This window comes from Chiloscyllium punctatum, chromosome 2 (assembly GCF_047496795.1).
Source record: "Chiloscyllium punctatum isolate Juve2018m chromosome 2, sChiPun1.3, whole genome shotgun sequence".
NCBI classification, from domain to species: Eukaryota; Metazoa; Chordata; class Chondrichthyes; order Orectolobiformes; family Hemiscylliidae; genus Chiloscyllium; species Chiloscyllium punctatum.
Window position 1 is genome coordinate 95568103 of NC_092740.1, and position 13995 is coordinate 95582097.

General features: G+C 43.8%; 1 protein-coding gene across 6 annotated transcripts in view; it reads left to right on the plus strand.

The window, feature by feature from the left end:
• aopep (aminopeptidase O (putative)) overlaps nucleotides 1-13995 on the plus strand; it is a 433713-nt gene that overhangs the window by 164177 nt on the left and 255541 nt on the right. For all 6 annotated transcript variants that reach the window (XR_011962667.1, XM_072585937.1, XM_072585948.1 and 3 more), the window contains 2 exons: nucleotides 1354-1460; nucleotides 4123-4225. Coding sequence is in view for 5 of the 6 variants with exons in the window: in XM_072585937.1 (XP_072442038.1) it covers nucleotides 1354-1460; nucleotides 4123-4225 (210 nt within the window). In the remaining variant the exon portion in view is untranslated. The remainder of the gene's footprint in view (nucleotides 1-1353; nucleotides 1461-4122; nucleotides 4226-13995) is intronic.

A 13995-nucleotide genomic window follows, 5' to 3' on the forward strand; every position in this document is an offset into this window, starting at 1 on the left:
AGGCTGAGATAGCCAGATTTTTAAGGGAATCAAGGATAATGAGGATAAGGCAAGAAAGTGGAGTGAACATTATTAGATCAGTCATGATCTCATTGAGTTGCAGACTCAATGGGCTGAATGGGCAACTTCCGTTCCTATGTCTTAGAGTCTTAAAGTCTTATGAAGTCAGGACTGCTAAGCAGAGTTGGGTGAGGAGTCAAGTTAGATTGTGTCTATAAATTGGATATATCTTTCAAACTCTGCTGTGGGTTTTTGTCAATACTGTGTTAAGGTTTGAAATTTTGTCCTCATACTTCTCAGAGAATAGTTAATTAAATTTGCATATGTTTTGACAATAGAAGGGATCTACACAATTTTCTTTAGACTTCCATTTTAAAAAGAAAATAACAAACAGTTTTTAGGGATTCAATTTTTATAAATATACTTTACATTGAAATGTTATACCAGCAGTAGGGTCGTGCAGTGCATAGTACTGCTGCCTCACAGTGCCCAGACCCAGGTTCACTTCTGCCTTTGGATGACTGTGGAGCTTGCAAATTCTCCCCGTGTCTGCATGGGTTTCCACCAAGTAGTGTGGTTTTCTCCCCCGTCCAAAAATGTACAGGTTAAGTGAATTGACCATTCTAAATTGCCTGTAGTGACTAGGGGTGTGCAGGCTGGGTGGGTTAGCCATGGTGAATGCAGGATTATGGGGAGAAGGTAGGGGGGCTGGGAGTGTTTGGGATGCTTTGCGGCCGGTTTGTGCAGACTCAATTGACCAAATGGCCTTATTCCAGATTGTAGGGATATGATTAATGACGCAAAGCTGGTCATTGTTTTTTCATAGATTCAGATAATCCCAACAGTGTGGAAACAAGCCATTTGCTCCATTGAGTCCACACTAACCCTCCAAAGAGCATCCCTCCCATTCCTGTAACCCTGTATTTCCCCTCGATAATTCACTTAGCCTCCCAATCCCTGGACAGTACGGGACAATTTGTCATGGTCAGTCCACCTAACCTGCACATCTTTGGACTGTGGGAGGAAACCCGAGCATCCAGAGGAAACCCACACAGACACAGGGAGAATGCGCAAACTCCACACAGACAGTTATCCGAGGATGGATTCGAACCTGGGTCCCTGAGCACAGAGCTGTCCCATCTTTTCTATTAATCTTTCCAATTACCAGTTGAATGAAGAGGGTGAGTAAAACTCAAAAATAATTTGGCATTTTTTCTAAATGTGATCTGCTTAACAGGTTTAATATTGAGAAGAATTCTGAATGATACAGTTTGCTTGTTCCTTTCGTATATCAATCAATGTATTTTCTACTTTTAATTAGAATGCATATACTAATTTAATATATTTTTCTAGCTCTCAGAGGAAGCAGCTAAAGAACAGCACCAACTGAAGTCCCTGCTGCGATGGCGAAGGCTCCGAGATGAAATTCTGAACTCTGAAGAAGAATTGCAAGTGCTGAGGTGAGCACAGCTACATTGCACTTCAGTGATGATGTCCTATCATAAGACATCATGTTGTCTTAAAAAAATGGTCTGAAACTTATAAAATAATATTCAGAAAATTCACTTGAATCAGACAGTTTGGACATTCACATATTTGAAATAAACAGATTTTAAATGTGAAGTCAAAATATAGGTGTTTGCTGTGATGTATGTAATTTTCAATTTTAAGTTGAATCTTTCCTTGTAATACATGATGTAGTAGCTTGTTTTGGCTCAACTGCCTTTGAACCCAGTTTAAAAAATGTCCTTGCCTCCAACTTTTCAGCTCTGGTGAATCTCATAACATGTTTATCTATTTTATTTGCAAGTGGTTGCTGATATTTATTGCTTTCTTGGTTGATCTGTTTCACTTCCTTGTACAATTAGACTATTTTTCATTCCCAACGCACTGCTTTTTGAAGTTTTTAATTCTCTATTGAAATATAGAGAATTTACAACTTACAAGGATGTCATTCAGAACGTTATATCCATGCTAACTCTTTGCTAATGCCTTGCAAATTTGAAATTATTGCTCCCTCCACAGCCCTACATTGTCATTTATTTTAAAATTTATCCATTTTTATTCCATGAAAAGTCCATTGGTCTCTATTTCAGTTCCGATGGCAAAGCATTCCATGCTACAACAAGTTTCTACATCAACAATTTCTCCTAACCTGGCTTGATGCTAGAACTTGCTCAGAGTTTGGCTGTGGTCCTTGCTTCTGGACCTACATTAGATTAGATTACTTACAATGTGGAAACAGGCCCTTTGGCCCAACAAGTCCACAGCAAATCTCCGAAGAGCAACCCACCTACAATTCCCCTACATTTACCCCTTCACCTAACACTACGGGCAATTTAGCATGGCCAATTCACCTAACCTGGACATCTTTGGACTGTGGGAGGAAACCGGAGCACCCGGAGGAAACCCACGCAGATGCAGGGAGAATGTGCAAACTCCACACAGACAGTTGCCCCAGGTGGGAATTGAACCCAGGTCTCTGCCGCTGTGAGGCAGCAGTGCTAACCACTGCACCACCATGCTACCCGTGCTTCTTGCATACTTAGTGATAACTTTCAGCTGATGAATTATAATCCTGATTCTGTGGTCAAAGAGAGTGATCTTACCTTATTTGCTCTATTAAGCTCATCAGAATCCTTCTCTACTATATCTTGTATTAGTTTTGTTGCCTCCTGTAGAAATAGTCCAAATATCTTGAGTGTCTCATCCTTGTTATCATTTTGGTGAAGCTGTGCAATATTATCTATATTACTTTAATGGTTTTATAATGGAGAATTTTAAGCTGTGTAATGTTGTCTAATTATTGTGTTGTACAAATTTATCAATATATCTTAGCTATTGCACTCTATGCTCTTATGTATTAAACCACAAATTGTCTTATTTCTTATGATCTTAGTAACTGTACTCAATTTCAGTGAATTACGTCGCTAAACAATTAGATGTCTCCTTTCATTGTTATTGTTCTGTACCTTTTCATACTTGCATTGCTTTTTCCCTCCCAAGCTATGCTATTTTGCTATATCATTAGTACATATCAACCTATCCCAATTTCCTAAAGTCTTTTAAAAACCTCTTCACTCTATTACAAATCTTATATAACAACGGCTGATTGTGCTTCTTGTACTCAAATTCTCACCACATAAGCTAGGGAACTTGCAGAAATAAATATTGATGTTTTGTAAGCAGTTCATATTACAAAAGAGGAATTGTGGGAGGTCTGAAAAAGCTTAAAGGTGGATAAATTTCCAGGATTGATCAAGTGTATCCATGGACGTTGTGGGAGGTCGGGGAAGAAATTGCTGGGCCCCTAGCAGAGAAATTTGTATCATCTATATCCATGTGTGAGGTGCCGGAGGACTGCAGGGCGGCTAATGTTGTGCCTTTATTTAAGAAAGGCTGTAAGGAAGAGTCTGGCAACAGTAGACCAGTGAGTCTGACATCAGTGGTAAGTAAATTATTGGAGGGGATTCTGAAAGATAGGATTTACATGCAATCAGAGAGGCAAGGACTGATTCAGGATAGTCAGTATCGCTTTGGCTGACTGACAAGTTTACCTTACAAACTTGATTGAGTTTTTTGAGGACATAGCCAAAAGAATTGAGGGCAGAACAGTAGACATTGTCTATATAGACTTTAATAAAACCTTTGACAAAGATCCGCATGGTAGACTGATTAGTAAAATTTGAGCACTTGGGATTTGGGGGATCTTGTTAATTGGATACAAAATTGGTTTGATGGTAGGAGACAGGGTGGTTTGGAGTGTTGTCTTTTGGATTGGACTGCCTCCATGAGGCTGCAGTTTCCAACATTAGTCTCCCAGAATCACTGCAAACACGTGATACTTTGTGTAAACTTGTTGCTGGCTTGCAGATTTCTGATAGAGAATTGATACCTTACTATATTTTATGATGTTTTGATGGAATTATTATTTTTCATTGGACTTTGCAGGGCTAGAGAATGCCTCCGTGAGGCTGCACATTCCAACATTAGTCTCCCAGAATCACTGCAAATACATGTGATACTTACTGTAACTTTGTTGCTGGTTTGCAGATTTCTGATAGAGAATTGATACCCTACTATATTTTGTGATGTTTTGATGGAATTGTTTTCATTTTACAGACCTAACAAACAGAATACTGGTGCAGCGAGTGACTCTGGGTCAACAATTGTCAAACATGGTCTAAATGTAGGAAAAAGTTTTATGCAAGTCCATTATCTAAAGGTAAGAACTTTAACAAACATTAATTCTCGCAATGTTACAGGTACTGACTTGGATATATTCCATTGTAATTGACTGCAGCAACTTGCTCAAATTTGAATGGAAGGCGATGGCCTAGTGGTATTATTGCTAGACTAGTAATCCAGAGACCCAGGGAACCTGGGTTTGAATCCCACCATGGCATAAATAAAACAAAAATATGGAATTAAGAATCAACTGATGACCATGAAATCATTGCTTTTTGGAAAACTCCATCTGGTTCATTAATGTCCTTCAGAGAAAGGAAATATGCAATTGTCATCTGGTCTGACCAACATGTGACTCCAGACCCATAGCAATGTGGTTGTCTCTCAGTTGCCCTCGGAAATGGCCTAGCAAGCCATTCAGTTGTACCAATTGCTACAAAGTCCCAAAGAAATGAAACTGGACGGATCACCTAGTATCGACCTAGGCACTGGAAAATACAATGGCAGAGCCTGCAAAGTTCTCCTCACTAGCATCTTGGGGCTTATGCCAAAATTGGGAGAGCTGTCTCACAGACTAGTCAAGCAACAGCCTGACATAGTCATACACACAGATTCATACCTTAAAGACAGCATCCCAGACACCACAATCACCACCCCTGGATATGTCCTGTCCCACTGGCAGGACAGACTCAGCAGAGGCACAGTGGTACACAGCCGGGAGGGGGTTGCCCTGGGAGTTCTCAACATTGATGCCGGAACCATGAAGTCTAATGGCTTCAGGTTAAACATGGGCAAGGAAACCTCCTGCTGATACCATGTACCATCCTCCCTCAGCTGATGAATCAGTACTACTCCATGTTGAACAGCACTTAGAGGAAGCACTGAGGATGGCAAGGGCACAAAATGTATTCCGGGTAGTGGACTTCAATGTCCACCGTCAAGAATGGCTCAGCAGCAGTAATTCTGATAGGGCTTGTTGGGTCCTAAAGGACATAGCTGCTAGACTGGGTCTGCAGCAGGCAGCGAGGGAACTAACAAGAGGGAAAAACATACTCGACCTCATCCTTCCCAAATCTACCAGCTGCAGATGCATCTGCTTATGACAGTATTGGTAAGAGCGACCCCACACAGTCGTTGTGGATAATAAGTCCCGCCTTCAGATCGAAAATAACCTCCATCCTGTTGTAGAACATAGAACATAGAACATAGAACATTACAGCGCAGTACAGGCCCTTCGGCCCTCGAAGTTACGCCGATCAAAGCCCACCTAACCTACACTAACCCACTATCCTCCATATACCTATCCAATGCCCGATTAAATACCCATAAAGAGGGAGAGTCCACTACTGCTACTGGCAGGGCATTCCATGAACTTACGACTCGCTGAGTGAAGAACCTATCCCTAACATCAGTCCTATATCTACCCCCCCTTAATTTAAAGCTATGCCCCCTTGTAATAGCTGACTCCATACGTGGAAAAAGGTTCTCACTGTCAACCCTATCTAACCCCCTAATCATCTTGTGTGGCATCATCACCATGCTAAATGGGACAGACTTCGAACAGATCTAAAAGCCCAAGACTGGGCATCCATGAGACGCTGTGGGCCATCAACAGCAACAGAATTCTACTCCAGCATAATCTGTGACCTCATGGCCTGGTGTATCTCCCACTCAAACATTACCATCAAGCCAGGGGAATCACCCTGGTTTAACGGAGAGTGCAGGAGGACTTGCCAGGAGCAGCACCTGGCATATCCGAAAATGAAATGTCAGCCAGATAAAGCCACCAAACAGGACCACTTGCCTGTCAAACAGTATATGCAGTAAGTGATAGATCTATATGATCCCACAATTAACGGATCAGATCTAAGCTATGCAGTCCTACCACATTCATTTGTGAACGATGGTGGATGATTAAACAACTCACTGGATGAGGAGGCTCCACAAATATCCCCATCCTCAATGATGGATGAGACCAACACAGTGCAAAAGATATGTCTGAAGCTCTTGCTGCCATCTTGAGCCAGAAGTGCCAAGTGGATGATCCATCTCGGTCTCCTCCAGTGGTCCCCAGTATTACTGATGCCAGTCTTCAGCCAATTAGATTTACTCTGCGTGATATCGAGAAACAGTTGGAGACACCGGATACTGCAAAGGTTACAGGTCATGATAACAGTCTAGCAATAGTGCTGAAGACGCGCTCCTGCACTTGCCACTCCTGTGGCTAAACTGGTCTAGTGTAGTTACAAGACTGGCATCTACCTGACAATGCGGCACAGTGACTCAGTGGTTAGCACTGTTGCCTCACAGCGCCAGGGACCCTAATTCAATTCCAGCCTCAGATGACTGTGCAGAGTTTGCACATTCTCCTCGTGTCAGCGTGGGTTTCCTCCGGGTGCTTTGGTTTCCTCCCACAATGCAAAGATGTTCAGGTTAGGTGAATTGGCCATACTAAGTTGCCCATAGTATTCAGGGATGTGTAGGTAAATATAGGATAGTGGGGTTGGGAAGTGCGTCTGGGTGGGTTACTCTTTGGAAGGTCAGTGTGGATTTGTTGGGCCGAATGGACTGTTGTCACGCTGTAGGGATTCTGTTCTATCCATAAGAAATGTTGGAAATTGTCCAAGTATGTCTTGTGTCCAGTGTGGCACGGTGGCTCACAGCACCAGGGATCTGGGTTTGATTCTCGCCTCAGGTGACTGTCTGTATGGAGTTTGCACATCCTCCCTGTGCCTGCGTGGGTTTCCTCCCACAATCCAAAGTTGTGCATGTCAGGTGAATTAGTCATGCTAAATTGCCCATAATATTAGGTACATTAGTCAGGAGTAAATATAGGGTCGGGGAATGGGTCTGGGTGGGTTACTCTTCGGAGGGTCGGTGTTGGCTTGTTGGGCTGAAGGGCCTGGTTCCACACTGTCGGGAATCTAATCTGTACATAAAAAGCAGGGCAAATCAAAACTAACTCGACCAGTTACCACCCCGTCAGTCTACTCTTGGTCATCAGTAAAGTGATGGAAGGTGTCATCAACAGTGCTATCAAACAACACTTGCTCAGCAATAACCTGCTCAGTGAAGCCTAGTTTGGATTCCGCCAAGGTCACTTAGCTCCTGACCTCATTACAGCCTTGGTTCAAACATGGACAAAAGAATTGAATTCCAGAGATGAGGGGAGGGTGACAGCTCTTAATATCAAGGCTGCATTTGACCGTGTGGCATCAAGGAGCCATGGCAAAACTAGCATTAATGGGAAACCGGGGCAAACCTTTCACTGGTTGGAGTTATACCTGGCACATAGGAAGACGGTTGTGGTAGTCAGAGGTAGGTCATCTCTACTCCAGGACATCACAGCAAGAGTTCCTCAGGGTAGTGCCCTAGACCCCACCATCTTCAGATGCTTCATCAATAACCTTACCTCCATCATAAGGTCAGAAGTGGGGATGTTTGCCGATGATTGCAAAATATTCAGCACCATGTGTGATTTCTCAGATACTGAAGCAGTCAGTGTCCAAATGCAACGTAATCTGGACAATATCCAGGCCTGAGCTGACAAGTGGCAAGTAACATTTGCACCACACGAATGCCAGGCTACGACTATCATCAGTATGAGACAATCTAACCAGCTCCTCTTGACTTTTAATGGTGTTACCATCACTGAATCCCACACAGTCAGCATCCTTGGGGTTACCATTGACCAGAAACTCAACTGGACTCACCATATAAGCTCAGTGGCTACAAAGAGCAGATCAGGGACTACGAATACTGTGGCGAGTAACGCACCTCCTGACTCTTGAAACTCAGTCCACCATCTACAAGGCACAAGTCATGAGTGTGATGGAATACTCCCTAATTGCCTGGATGAGTGTAGCTCCAACAACACTCAAGACACTTGGCACCATCCAGGACCAAGCAGCCCACTTGATTGGCACCACATCCACAAGCATCCATTCCACACCGATGTTCAGTAGCAGCAGTGTATACTATCTACAAGATGCACTGCAGAAATTCACCAAAGATCCTCAGGCAGCACTTTCCAAACCCACGACCATTTCCATCTAGAAGGGCAAGGGTAGTAGATATATGGGAACACCACCACCTTCAAGTTCCCCTCCAAACTAGTCACCATCCTGACTTGGAAATATATCAACATTCCTTCACTGTTGCTGTTCAAAATCCCGGAATTCTCTCCCTGATGACATTGTGAATCAATCCAAATCAGATGGACTGCAGCTGTTCAAGAAGACAGCTCACTGCCACCTTCTCAAGGGGCAACTAGTGATGGGCAATAAATCCTGGCCATCTAGCGACGCCCACATCCCACAGAAATGATTGCATTTTTAAAGAATTGCACCATTCAGATCAGGATCAAGATGGTAGATGTTAACAGATAGAAGAGAAAATCACATTGAAGTCCTTTTTGTGCTGACATCTGTGTAAATTCACTTTGCAACATTGTTTACTCGATTGTTGAATTGCATCCCCCAAGCGATTCCTGAGGCACTGTTTGGGGAAGCAGCCCCAGAGCAGCCCACGGGCAGTGAGTCCTGGGAGGAGACCGGTGCAGAGGAGGCAGTCCTGGAACTTACCTTGGAGCATCTGAGTACTGGTACAGAGCGGAGCAGGGACGGCTTTGGGCTGGGATCTGGTGCGGGCAGTCAGTCCAGGTGCGGAGACCTTGCACCGAGCTGCTACAGTATGATGTTCCTTTGAAATGTTTTACCTGACTCTAACGTCAATCCATTATCCTTTAACAATGTCTTATTTCTAACTTATTTTTTAAACTTTCTAAAGTAATGCAACTTTTTAAAATTTTGCTTCTGTATCCAAGATTTGTACCTAGGTACTTATACCTAAGATGGCACCATAAGAGACAGACATTGTAAAAGTTTTTCACTGCACTTTCACAATGGAGTACACATGACAATAAAGGATATTCTGTATTCTATATTCTCAACTTTGGTTGTTGGATCAATTAAAATTTTTCATAGCTGTTATATAAGGGTATTAAGGGATTTGGAACAAAACAAGTAAATAGAATTAAGGTGCAGATCAACCATAATCCTGTTGAATTATGGCTCAATGGTCTGAATGGTCTTCTTTGCTTTCCATTCAATTTGAAGTTGAAATCTTAACTAGCGCTCTCTGTGCAACCAAAGAAACTGTCATCCATTGCACTTTCCCTGCCAACATCATTTTATCGCGCAGAAGTATTTATGTTGCTCGTATGTTATGTTGGAGTGATGTACAGTACTGCTGTATTGCCTTCTATATGAGAACATGAGCACCAGGAGTGGTCCAACTGGCCCTTCGAACCCGCTGTGCCATTCAATAAGAACATGGCTGATCTTCTTGTGGCCTCAGCTCCACTTACCACCCTCTCACCATAACACTTAGTTTCTTCACTATTCAAAAAATGATCTATCTTAGCTTTAAAAACATTCAATGAGGAAGCCTGAACTACTTTATTGGGAGTTTGCTATAGGTCTATAGCAATAACAACAGAGACACGGAGGAGCAGATGGGGGGCAGAGTTTGGAAAGTTGCAGAAGTAACAGGATTGTTGTCATGGGTAACTTCAACTTCCCTAATATTGATTGGAACCTCCTTCGTGCAAATAGTTTGGATGGAGCAGATTTTGTCAGGTGTGTCCAGGAAAGATTCCTGACTCCGTATACAGATACGCTGATGAGAGGGAAGGCTGTATTGGATTTGGTGCTTGGCAACGAACCAGGTCAGATGTCAAATCTCTCACTCTGACACCATTTCACCATGATAGTGATCATGGAATGGGATAGGAGCAAACAGAGTGGAAAAGTATTTAATTGGAGGAGGGGGACTTATAATGCTATTAGACAGGAACTGTGGAGCATAAACTGGGAGCAGGTATTCTGGGGAAATGCAAGACTGAAATATGGAGGTTGTTTAGGGAGCACTTGCTATGAGTGCTGGATAGGTTTGTCCCACTGAGACGAGGAAGAGATGGTCAGGTGAAGGAGCCTTGGATGACAAGAGATGTGGAACATCTAATCAAGAGGATGAAGGAAGCTTACTTAAGGTTGAGGAAGCAAGGTTCTGATAGGGCTCTAGAGGGTTAGATGGTAGCCAGGAAGGAACTAAGAATGGACTTAGGAGAGCTAGAGGCGGCATGAAAAAGCCTTGGCGGGTAGGATTAAGGAAAACTCCAAGGTGTTCTACACTTAAGTGAGGAACAAGAGGATGGCCAGAGTGAGGGTTGGACCGAAGGGCCTGTTTCCACACTGTAAGTAATCTAATCTAATCAAAAAAAGGTCACCCCTCAGCCTCTGACGCTCCAGGGAAAACAGCCCCAGCCTGTTCAGCCTCTCCCTATAGCTCAAATCCTCCAACCCTGGCAACATCCTTGTAAATCTTTTCTGAACCCTTTCAAGTTTCACAACATCTTTCCGATAGGAAGGAGACCAGAATTCCAACAGTGGCCTAATAAGTGACCTGTACAGCCACAACATGACGTCCCAACTCCTGTACTCAATACTCTGACTACTAAAGGAAAGCATACCAAACGCCTTCTTCACTATCCACCTGTGACTCCACTTTCAAGGGGCTGTGAACCTGCACTCCAAGGTCTCTTTGTTCAGCTGCACTCCCTAGGACATTACCATTAAGTATATAAGTCCTGCTAGGATTTGCTTTCCCAAAATGCAGCACCTCGCATTTATCTGAATTAAAGTCCATCAGCCACTTCTCAGCCCATTGGCCCATCTGGTCAAGATCTTGTTGTAATCTGAGGTAACCTTCTTCGCTGTCCACTACATCTCCAATTTTAGTGTCATCAGCAAACTTACTAACTATACTTCTTATGCTCGCATCCAAATAATTTGTATAAATGACGAAAAGTAGTGGACCCAGCACCGATCCTTGTGGCAATCCACTGGTCACAACCCTCCACCACCACCCTCTCTGTTCTTCCTTTGACCCAGTTCTGTATCCAAATGGCTCCTTCTCCCTGTATTCCTTGAGATGTAACCTTGCTAACCAGTCTCCCATTGGGAACCTTATCAAACCCCTTACTGAAGTCCATATAGATTACATCTACCACTCTGTCCTCATCAATCCTCTTGTTCCTTCTTCCAAAAACTCAATCAAGTTTGTGAGACATGATTTCCCACACATAAAGCCATGTTGACTATCTCTAATCAGTCCTTGTCTTTCCAAATACAAATACATCCTGACCCTCAGGATTCTCTCCTACAACTTGCCGCCACCGGCGTCTATAGTTCCCTGGCTTGTCCTTACTGCCCTTCTTAAACAGTGGCACCATATTAGTCAACCTCCAGTCCTCCAGCACCTCACCTGTGACTATCGATGATACAAATATCTCAGTATGAGGCCAAGCAATCACTTCCCTTGCTTCCTACAGAGTTCCAGGGTACACCTGATCAAGTCCTGTGTTTCATATATTTCAAGACATCCAGCACTTTCTCCTCTGTACTATAGACATTTTTCAAGATGTCACCATCTATTTCCCTACATTCTATATCTTGTATATCCTTTTCCACAGTAAATACTAATGCAAAATACTCGTTTAATACCTGCCCTATCTCCTGCGGCTCGACACAAAGGCCACCTTGCTGATCTTTGAGGGGCCTATTCTCTCCCTAGTTACCCTTTTGTACTTAATGTATTTATAAAAACCCTTTGGATTCCCCTTAACTCTATTTGGCAAAGCAATATCATGTCCTGTTTTCACCCTCCAGATTTCCTTCTTATGTATACCCCTACTGCTTTTATACTTTTCTAAAGATTCACTCGATCTATCCCATCTATACTTTACAAATACTCCTACTTTTTCTTACCCAAACCCTCAATTTCTTTAGTCATCCAGCATTCCCTATACCTAGCAGCCTTTCCTTTCACCCTGACGGTAGTATACTTTCTCTGGACTCTCATTATCTCTTTTTTTAGATTAGATTAGTTTACCTACAGTGTGGAAACAGGCCCGTCGGCCCAACAAGTCCACACTGACCCTCCGAAGAGAAATCCACCCCCCTGACTAATCCACCTAACACTAGGGGCAATTTAGCATGGCCAATTCACCTAACCTGCACATTTTTGGACTGTGGGAGGAAACTGGAGCACCTGGAGGAATCCCACGCAGACATAGGGAGAACGTGCAAACTCCACACAGACAGTTGCCTGAGGTGGGAATTGAACCCGGGTCCCTGGCGCTGTGAGGCAGCAGTGCTAACCACTGCGCCACCGTGCTGTGCTTTCTGAAGGCTTCCCATTTTCTAGCCATCCCTTTACCTGCAAACATCTGCGCCCAATCAGTTTTTAAAAGTTCATCCCTAATAACCTTAAAAATTGACCATTCTCCAATTTAGAACTTCAACTTCTAGATCTGTTGGGCCAAAGGGCTTGTTTCCACACTGTAGGGATTTTATTCTATCCTACCACATCATCTGTCTCCATTGTTCTCGATATGGTCTCCTCTACATTGGGGAGACAGAATGCCGACTTGCAGAGCATTTCAGAGAACATCTCCAGGACACATGCACAAAACAACCTCATCACCCTGTGGCCAACCACTTCAACTCCCCCTCCCACTCCGCCAAGGGCGTGGAAGTCCTGGACTGCCTCCACCACCAAATCCTAGCCACCCGATGACTGGAGGAAGAACATCTATCTCATCTTCCTTGAGGCCTTGGGACCCTCTAACCACACGGAATCAATGTCGATTTCACCAGTTTCCTCATCTACTCTGCCCCATGTTATCTTAGATCCATCCCTCCAACTCTGCTCTGTCCCACCTGTCCATCTTCCTTCCCATCTATCTGCTCCACCCTCTGCTCCAACCTGTCACCATCACTCTCTCCCCAAACCTTCGGCTACCTATCCCATTCCTATTTACCTTCCCCCAGCCCCACCACCATCCGACTTATCTCCCAAGCAACAACCCCCTCCCCGCCAACCATCCCAATTCCTGATGAAGGGCTTATGCCTAAAACATGGACTCTCCTGTTCCTTGGATGCTACTTGACTGGCTGTGCTTTTCCTGCGCCACACTTTTTGATTCTGATCTTCAGCATCTGCAGTCCTCACTTTCTCCCAGACGGGATGTACCCAAGGTTGCTACGGGAAGTGGAGAAAGAGATTGCTGTGTCTTTGGCAATGATCTTTGCATAGAGGGGCAGGTCATGCCTCACAAGCCTTGTTGAAGTCTTTGAGGATGTGACAAAACACATTGATGAAAGTAGAGCAGTGGATGTGGTATATGTAGATTTTAGCAAGGCATTTGATAAGGTTCCCCATGGAAGGCCCATTCAGAAAGCGAGGAGCCATGGGATTCAGGGAAATTTGGCTGTCTGGATATTGGCTGGCCCATAAAAGGCAGAGGGTGGCAGTAGGTGGAAAGTATTCAGCCTGGAGCTCAGTGACCAGTGGTGTTCCACAGGGATCTGTTCAGGGTCCTCTGCTCTTTGTGATTTTTAGAAATTATTTGGATGAGGAAGAGGAAGGGTGTGTTAGTAAGTTTGCCGGTGACACGATGGTTGGTGGAATTGTGGATAGTGTGGAGGGGTGTTGTCGGTCACAATAGGACATTGACAGGATGCAGAATTGGGCTGACAAGTGGCAGATGGATTTCAACCTGGAAAACTGTGAAGTGATTCATTTTGGAAGGTCGAATTTGAATGTAGGTTACAGGGTTAAAGGCAGGATTCTTGGCAATGTGATCCCTCAAAGTTGCCAACCAAGTTGATAGGGCTGTTAAGAAGGCGTATGGTGTGTTGGCTTTCATTAGGCAATACGAATTGAGTTTAAGAACTGCAAGGT